The sequence below is a fragment of the Rhincodon typus genome, chromosome 8 (assembly GCF_021869965.1).
Source record: "Rhincodon typus isolate 14 chromosome 8, sRhiTyp1.1, whole genome shotgun sequence".
NCBI classification, from domain to species: Eukaryota; Metazoa; Chordata; class Chondrichthyes; order Orectolobiformes; family Rhincodontidae; genus Rhincodon; species Rhincodon typus.
Window position 1 is genome coordinate 54,207,119 of NC_063339.1, and position 9,738 is coordinate 54,216,856.

Consider the following 9,738-nt stretch of genomic DNA (forward strand, 5'->3'; position numbering starts at 1 on the left):
AAGACAACATGAAGATCAGTGCTTTCATGTTCCCTCCTTTCAGTTTGTTTTAAATATCTGCCTCCTTTTTAAGACATGAAAGGAACCAATAACAACTTCAAAAGCCAAATAGGGTGTGTTGCAAAAAAAAAAAAAAACAAAAAAAGTGCTGACAACCTCAAGTTGTTCCAAATCATTTATAGGTGGTGCTGCTTGACGGCTAATTAGCAGTCAAGACATCAGGATGTCACCTGATTTTTTTATATTGTTACGGGATTTCAAATATACAGACAGCACTCAAGTTCAGCATTTCATCTGAAAGATGACACACTATGAACAGTCCAGCACTGTGCCTACTGCACTGAAACAACATGATTATACTTTGCTTGACCATTTAACTCAGGAGGAAAGTGAAGTGTACACTGCGCCCTCTTTAACAGAGGACACCATCGGAGATACCAAACTAGAAAAGTTAGTATTCATATTCTGGTCTGTTCAAAGCTAGTGGTTTGCAGTTCTAACATTCAGGAATAGCTACAGTCTTGAAAATAAGTGAAAGACTCAAAAGAAAAATCCAATATGTCCACCATCATTAAACAAGCTGAAAAGTGCAAGAATGAATGTCAGGTATAGAGTATTGACAGACATGAACAAGACACTCAGTTGAGAACCTATCAACATTTAAATAAAAATCTTGCACAACTCACTTGAGTTATGGTCATTATTATTCAGGATAAAAATTATTCCAGGCACAGAAAGGTTAATGCAATGCAAGATAGTATTGAGCTTACATGTTAAAGCAAACCAAAAAAAAAAAAAAAAAAATTCAGGCATCCGGAGCAAAAACACAGTTATCCTTTAAACACAGAAACTGTGACCTTCTACCATGTATCAGAGATAGTAGGAACTGCAGATGCTGGAAAATCGGAGACAACAAGGTGTAGACCTGGATGAACACAGCAGGCCAAGCAGCATCACAGGAGTAGGAAGGCTGACGTTTCGGGCCTAGACCCTTCAGCCTTCCTGCTCGGCCTGTGTTCATCCAGGTCTACGCCTTGTTGTCTCACCTTCTACCACATACCGTATCTTCAGGCAAACTTACTTGAGACCACTATTACTGGTTACTTCCACAATCTCTCCAGCAAAGTATCGATCTTTAGTATAAGCGTAGAGATCATCACACAGTTCATGGAGACGTGAGCAACAGGCAAGAGTTGTCAAGTGAAGGATGGGCACCACCAATGGCTCAGGAAAATTTTGCAGGTTCTGTCTCGCCTTGTTTTCTGACTCAAGTGCTTCCTGGTAAGTCAGACCTGGTTTGCCAGTAATAGCACAGCTCCACACTAAACTGTTGCAAAGTATGGTTCTTTCAAAAAAGTCACTGCAAAGAAGAAAACAAATATATGTGTGAAATGTAGCAGTAAAAATGACTATTAAACTTTCAAACACAAGTTACTGAAAGTGATTCTCAATCTAGACTGGAAATTTGATTTTACATCACTTGTAATTTGGACTTGTCATTTAAGAAATCAAACTCATAGTTGCAGTAATCGTTGTTAACAATTTAATTGTGTGGAGAGCCTAACTTTGATTTGGACACTAAATTAAAGGGAATCAGACTAACTTTTAAAGGAACCACTTTACTGTATCAAAAGCACAATAGTTTTAAAGTTAAGCATTTTTAAGCTTCGCCAGCTCTATTCAAGCTTACCTCTGACAGTAGATAAAAACAGCGGCAAAAAAATAAAGCAGCATGCCATATTTTAATTGTGTATATTAGGTCCATAACCCAGAAGATTTCATTGTATCAATGAATTCCAAATCTGTGAACTATACCAGTAAAGCAGCCAGACAGGTTGACATGATTAAAGAATACACATGCTGGGATTTATTAATAAAGGCAAGGAGGTTACATGGAGCTTATAATTCAGTCTAAGTTGTAGTATTACATAAAGTTCTGGGCAGAACATTGTACAGAGTTAGAGAAGAATCTAAGGATGGTCAACTTCATTCATAAAGATAGACTGGTGTGGTGAGATTAGCAGTTTTTCTTGAAGAGAAGGCAGAAAGAAGATTTAACAGAAGTAAGCAAAACCACGAGGGAGGGGACTGGATAGAGTTGATAGAAACTATTACCATTCATGAAAACAAAGATTGAGGAGGAGAGACAGATTATGCCTTTGTAAAAGCAGTAAAAAAAAAATTCAAATATTTCCATACACAACGGACTGACAGTAAATGCACTGCAGACATTTTAATGAAGCATTCAAAGTGGAATTAAAAACTTATTTGAGAAGCAACAAACACAAGGGTAGAGAGAGAAGGCATGTAGATCACTTTTGAGAGCTGGTGCAGACATGATGGGCCAAACGGCTTCCTTCTCCACTTAACAATGGAGGCAGGTTGTCTTTTACTTCATATATAAAAAAAGCTGCTGTTCCAGAAAGCTACAATTCCTCAAATTAAATGAAGTTTTAAAACAATTACTGCTTTTATATTCAATCTACATTTATAAAGCATCAGAAACAAAAATGTATTTACATTGCACAATTACCAAGAGCTAAGCACGATTTCGAAAATGCTTTATCTCAGCAGTGACAGAAAATACATCAAGCACAAGACTTTTTAAACTTCAATGGTACTTCCAGAAACATCAGGTCCATAAAATACTGTTATTTCTCTGCACATTACAGTGAATTAACTTGCGACACCCTGAAGATTAATTTAGTTTATTCGATGTCTCCACAGCTTACTCAACCAAGATTAAAGTGATTTACTTCAGGACATGAAATCTAAGCGCTGTGGTGGCCTTCAATCAGTATACACTGATTGAATGTGACAAGGATACCATCCATGGAGAGAATTACAGGCACAAACTCATTTTTCCCTTCATTGTGGAGCAACGTTAGATATAGAAAACATGCACAGCAAGCTATACAGTGTGTCGTGGCATGTGGTGTCCATTGTATTATTTCGTGTGACAACCTGCCTCCATGAACACCGGATATTCATATTGATTAAGTGCACACACCAAGTGGCAGGTATACTAATACGTTTATATTTTTGAAAAATTTCTCAATTCTTTCCACCAGCAAAGCATTAACACCAAAAGGTAAGGCTAAACTAAAGGCTAAAGTTTACTTCCCCATCAGACTAGCCATATAAACGAGAGGTCAAAGACAGAGGCCTGCAGGGAGTAACTCACCCAACTTCCTATTTGCAGGATGCAAATCAGGAATGAGAAAGAATACTTGTCACTTGTCTAGACGAGTGCAGCTCCAACAAGTAGTTCAATATCATACTGGACAAAGGAACCCATCCACCGCTAATGCTCAGATGTAGCCATGTGCTTCATGTACAAGATACATCACAGCAATGAATCACACTGCCTTTGACTGAAACTTCCAAATGCACAGACGCTACCAATCTGCCACTCTTCTAGGTGGTACAAAGACCATCAAGATTCCAAACCCTGTCCCCACTCTAAGCAACACACCTTACTGTATAGGAGATAGCAAGAACTGCAGATGCTAGAAGTCAGTCATACAGTGTTGAGCTGGAGCAGCACAGCAGGTCAGGCAGCAGAGGAGCACGAAAGTCGACATTTTGGGTTGGGACCCTTCCTCAGGACTTTAAGTCAGGGTCCTCCAGCTCCACCATGTATTTTTTTTTAAAATATAGCAAGTGATCCAAATCCTGGAACCTCCTAATGACACTTGGCATGTACCTACACCATATGAACCCTTTGTGGTATGAGAAATTTAAATGCTGGCTTTATCAGCAACGCTCACACCATATTAATGAATTAAAATGCTCAGAAATAATTTCGGTAACCAATAATATTTCAAGAGCATCACAAACAACGAACGGTGGTGTTCATTAACATTAGGCAAAATTTATTGCTTGGAAATATGTGGCGATTTTAATGTATTCCAGCATTGGGTAATTCAGTTATTCCCACAGTTTGTAACGCGTTCCATTAAGTGACTGCCTTGTAATCGTTTCAGTCACCTCGCTCTCGGAGTGCTTTTCCATTACACTTGAGGTAGCTGCAATCCGCTTATATAGTGTTTTGAAAAGTTAAAGCAAGAAGATAACCACGAATGAATTCGTCATTAGACTAACAAAAAGTGCGAAGATATCTTCAAATTCCGTACGCCTATGATGCTTATAATTAAACAGGCTCGGTTTCTCCAAACCAGGCCCATTACTGACTCCGTGTACAAAAGAGACAATGTTCGGATAAGCATCAAAACAGCCCACGCTCTCGTGCACGTCGCGCACGAAACTCAAGTCGTATCCTGGCTGTGGGGATGCTTATTAAAATCAAAACCAGACAGAGAAATAAAAAACGAGGGAATAATAGAGGCGACATCCTCCGGACACCCCCAAAAACAGTTTATACAAGTGACGTAAACGGGAACATCTCGGATCGAGCATGTGTGCGAGGCAAAAAAAAATGCCAGCGGCCGGGGGTGTCTGAATAAATTTACATTATCCAGCAGCACAAGGCCTACTCCAGTCCGCATTCGGCACGAGTTAGTTATTAGTTATTTGACAGCCCGCCACACGGGCACGGGGGGAGGGAACAGATTGTGTGGACCGGAGTGGGTAAGGAGGAAGGCAACCAAAGTCCTCCTTCCCCCGCCCGCCGCCAAAGCCCGGGAGAGAAACCCGGAGCCGTTAACGTTGCTTTCGAATCATAATTTGCCGATTTGAACGAAAATGAGGGAGTGCGCCCTTGTGCCGCCTCGGCGGCAGGGGAAGTTCAGCGGACCCATTCCCAAAGCCCCGTCGCCAAACACCAACTCACTCGTAATTCCTGAAGATCTCGATGGTCATCCGACAGTAGAAAACTTCTTCGTCCGGCTTCAGGTCGGCCGGGGGTTTTTGTCTGACGAACGGTTTGCGATGGAGAAGCGGCATCCCCTCCCTCGGGCAGGCACAGCGCTGGCGGAGAGGGATTCAAGAGACGCCAAGCAGTACCGGAGGAGTCAAAGAGAAAGAGAAACACACACTCTTAATAATTACAAAGTACATGGATTAGCTGCGAGCGGTCGAATCCAACACCGGCACAACAACGACTTCGCCGACAAACTTCAGACGCGTCGCCGGGATCCACGGCGGAAGCCCATCATTTACCGTTACCGCCGACCAGGGAAGCACGAGTCAACCGAGGCCCACAATGTGCTCGGGAGCCGCTCTCTCTTTTCCCGATAATGTGTTGCCCAACCGCCCGGTTTGCCTGCTTCCCCTCGCCACCCGCCCGCGTCCCAAACGCGGAACCACCCGCTCAAGTCACGGGGAAAGCTCGGTCCGCCTTACCTGGTGTGTCTATGTATGCTGGTAGGAAGTGGCCGGTGAATATTTGTCGGCTTTTTAAATCTCTCTTTCCCCTCCTCCCTGAGCTTGAAGGCTGTGTTCCGGGGAGTCCGATCAGCTACTATTACCGGCTCCGTCCAACGCCGCTTCCTCTTCCTCTCGCCAACCGCGGCTTCTCCCTCCGTCTGCTTCCCCTCTACCTCTGCGCCTGCGTCCCACTCGAAACGGCACGCTCCTGACGTCACAAGAGGTAGAACTCCACACCCAGCCACTCCACACATTGGCACCCACTTACCCGACACCTTCCTCCCATTGGCCCATCTCTCCTGACATCCACTCACCTATTGGCTCATCCCACCGCGCATCCGCCCTTCCATTGGCTCATTTCGACACATTTCTATCCACCCATTGGCCTTGGTCTCTACATCACAATCGCTATTGGTTGTCCCCTCCGACGACAAAGACTCGCTTCTCATTGGCTCAGGCTGAATATTGTAACCAAAAACAGAACATACTCCTCCGTTTCCCACATGCTCTTTTCCACAAACGCACACTTTCTCGGACTCTGCCTAATGTCCCTTCTTTATCTCCCTGCTTCATTCTCTTTTTCTATAATACTGTGCTGTCTCTCTCACGCATTCTGTTTCTCGCTTTCTGTTTTTCCGTTTCAAGCTCTCTCTCAACTGTGGAGTTTTTCCAATCGTTTCGTTCTTGTTTTAGACTTCCAGCATCTGCAACATTTCACTTTCGTACAGATTTGTTTTCCTTCAGACAGTATCATTTCTGTATCATTTGGTCAGTTGTTTTGTCCTCTGCTTTTTCCATGGTCTTTACAACTTTTCTTATTCCGAAACAAAAATCGTTCTGAGGAAGGGTCACTCGACCCGAAAGGTCAACTCTGATTTCTCTGCACAGATGCTGCCAGACCTGCCGAGCTTTTCCAACAATTTCTGTTTTTGTTTCTGATTTAAAGCATCTGCAGTTCTTTCGGCTTACTCCGATCCCTGACAACTTAGGGTCTTGTAGGTTGACGTCTTTGTTTCGCTGATGTGGGTGTCCAGTTGTTTCACGCAGATAGCAAACTCGCCGAAAGTTTGTCTGTGCAAATGAAGTTCCATTCGTTCGGTTCAGGTGACCCAGCAAACTAAGAGGGGACACATGCTGAGGATCCTAGCATCTTGTTGTTGTGTTTGGCATTGTCTTGGTAAAGACATGCCCAAAATTTGTCTAAAATTGCAGAGAAGAAAGCTGTTCTATGGCTTTTCTTCGCTTGCACATATTGTCCATACCTCATTACTGAAAAGCCAAGTGAGACTGTACTTCAAATTACTTTTCTCTTAGTTCCACAGTTGACTTCACAGTTTATGACAGCGATGGCCTTGGGAATTTTGGTATTGACTTCGGAGGAAATCAAAACGTTGGTTGCTGGTAATTGTTGATTCAAGGTAGGTGAAGCTGTTGCTGATCTCGAAAGTGAGGAAGTCAATATTGATGGACGATGGAGTCTATGCATAATTTTGACCTTCCTGATGCAGGTTATAATCCAACCCCTCTGCAGTGTCTGGGGGAGCCAATTTATAAACTGTTGGAGCTAACTTCAGGATGGGATGCTAATGAGGCATCATCAACAAACAGCAATTCGTGAACTAGGATGTTATGCACTTTGGGATTGGCATGTAGGCTTGTCAATTCAGACAATCTGCTCTGGCACGCAGATAGACATCCTCATTTGAGTAGCGAAAGCGTACAATATGTAGCATGGAGGAAAACATATTAAAGAGAGTTGGTATCAGGATGCAGTTCTGTTTTACTGTGCTGCTGATCTTGAAAGCCCAAACAATGCTCCACTGTAACTGACAAATGTGTGTACGTTCTTGTGGAAAGAAATTAAGGAGTCCAAGAAGTCAATTTTCTGCAGTTTAAGAATCTTTGTCTTTGTTGACTAAGTTGAAGGTCTTGATGAGGTCTGTGAAATCAGTTTAGAGTGATCTGCACTTTCGGAGCACTTATTCTGCAACTGCCTAAGACAGAAAATCGTGTTACCTATTGATCTGCCAGCTCTGAAGCCACAGTGAGACCCAGTTTAGATATGTGATGTCAGAGTCAGCAAGCTGGCCGCAATAATGATCTTTGCCACAATATTTAACGAGGAGATGCCTTGGTAATTGGTGCACTCAGGACAATTCTTCTTGTTTTTGACCTAGACTATTTTGTATTAATGCATGTCTTGAGACAGAACTCTTTCTTTCCAGCAGAGATACATTTCATAGAGGTCCTGCAGCAGTACTGGTTTTTTACGTTTGATAACAGCAGGTGGAATGAAATGACTTCCTGGAGCTTTACTGCTGCCAAGAAAGTCAATGGCCCTGTTAAACTCTTCGATGGTGAGTTTGTTGTCCAGCATCTCTGACAGAAAAATCTGGAATGGTGCTGAGAGCTTTTGCAGTGACAGTGTTCTGGATTGTATAAGAGTTTGAGATAGTCCTTCACCTACCTTTCTACATGCTTGCCAAGTTCAATGATGATCTGCCCTGTCTTTGTGTTCAAGGAAGTTGATTTGTTGTTCCTGGCCCTGTTGCTTTCTTGATTCATTCATGCATGTCTCTAGTGTCTCCAGATCCAGTAGCAGATTATACACTTATGCAGAGTTTCAGAGTATTAATTAGCACAGTGCCAAAATCCTGCTCAGACTTGATTCTGGCTGCTCTAAGATCATTTAGATTTTGTCTCCAACTTGCTTGTCGTTCATGAGGGCTATTTTCTTGGTTGCAGTAACTGGTGCTTTTCAATTCAATTAGTCAGCATTTCTCTGATCTATTTTCCCATATGCAGTGAGTGCAGAGTTATAAACGGTGTTGGACAGATAATCCTACTTTGACCCTTGGACATTGTTGTCTGAAAGAGCCTGATAAGTGGTATTGATCAACTTCTGGGTCTTGACTGTATCAGTGATACACAAAGTTTCATTTGAAGACAACTTTTCTATTTGGTATGGTAAAGTTTCCTTGGCTTTCGTTTCTGTGATCTTGCTACATGCCAGAGTTGTCACGGTTACACTTAGTATTTGATAGTTAGAACTTATCATGAAGCTGTTGTGGATGTTAGGTCTGGTATTGATGAGATCTGGCTGGTGCTAGTGGCACATTTTCAGACATCCCCAGAACAACTTGTGGAAAACTTTGGTTTGCCAATTCCCTGGTGCCCTAGCTCAGTTGGCTCAATGGCCATTTTCCCTTCATAGTTTACTGCACTGTAAGAAGGATTCAATTGCACTAGAGATGGGACAGAACAGATTCACCACATGTTGCCTGGGTTGGATCATCTTAGCTGTGAAGAGATGTTGGATAAGCTTGGGTTGTTTGGAGCAGAGAAGTTTGAAAAGGAACCTGATAGAGGTGAATAAGATCATGCGGGGTATGGACAGGTTAGATAGATAAGTTGCTCCCCCACCCAGAGGGTGATCTAGGTCTAAAATGCACTGCCAAGGAGGGTAGTTGAGGCATCTAACTTCAAAACCTCTATGCAGAGAAAGCAGAGTCAATGTATTGGGACTAGTGACCCTTCAACCTGTTGAGATTCTCCTCCAATTTCTGTTCTTGTTTCAGCTTTCCAGCAACTGCAGTTCTTGGTTTTATTTTAGTGATCCATGTATAATGTCCTTTAAGCCCTGCAGAAAAGGAGGTGGTAGGTCCTGTTGGATGGTTCCCTGAGCAGACTATCAAAATCATTGGAAAAATGCCTCATTGCCAGAACTTTCAAATAAGCTCTAACACACAGTTTGGCGAGAAAGAAATGCACACCCCACTTTCCTGCATGTCTGGTGTCTCATCCCCTCTGCTCATTACTTGGAGGTTGTCCACCTTCTACTGGAATATCACAGCTTATCCCCCTGATTACAGTCAAAACAAATATTCCAATTCATGGCTAAAAATACTATTTTACAATTTTACTTACATCTATCTGAAATTAGCCTTTGAATAGATGGGATAGCCTAATTTCTTTTCCCTTTTTGATGCACAATCTGACTGTACTGCATTCTGGAACTTTTCTAGGTACAGCTGTCATCGCACAAGACCGACACATTTCTGAATATGTTGTAATTAACTTTTGTGCTGAACATAGTTATAGGTATTGTCTTGTTTAATGCAGAATACTTGAGTTGTCACTTCCTCCAGTAAGTCAAGGAAGTTAATTTGTAAGGATTTTCCTCTGAGAAATCCATGTTGATTGCTGCTTATTTAGTTTTTATACAATGGTAGAATTGTTCCAACACAAAAGGAAGCCATTGGGCCTGCAGTGTCCATGCAGCTGAGCCAGTAACATTCCCCTGCCTTTGCCCCGTGGTCCAGCAAATTGTTTTGCAGATAATGATCCAATTCCTTTTTGAATGTCACAATTATGTCCACCTCCCTGACATTCTTGGGCTTTGCATTCTGC

The 9,738-nt window shown here is 42.5% G+C and overlaps 1 protein-coding gene across 1 annotated transcript; it reads right to left on the reverse strand.

Annotated features, from left to right (window-relative positions):
* Window positions 1–1,077: 1,077 nt before the first annotated feature.
* LOC125483757 (bromodomain adjacent to zinc finger domain protein 1A-like) lies at window positions 1,078–5,585 on the reverse strand. Its single transcript, XM_048600378.1, has 3 exons — window positions 5,305–5,585; window positions 4,793–4,929; window positions 1,078–1,360 (listed from the first exon to the last, which is right to left on the reverse strand). The coding sequence occupies exons 2-3, from the start codon at window positions 4,903–4,905 to the stop codon at window positions 1,078–1,080; spliced, it is 396 nt and encodes a 131-aa protein (XP_048456335.1). The 5' UTR covers window positions 4,906–4,929; window positions 5,305–5,585.
* Between the last annotated feature and the right edge of the window lie 4,153 nt (window positions 5,586–9,738).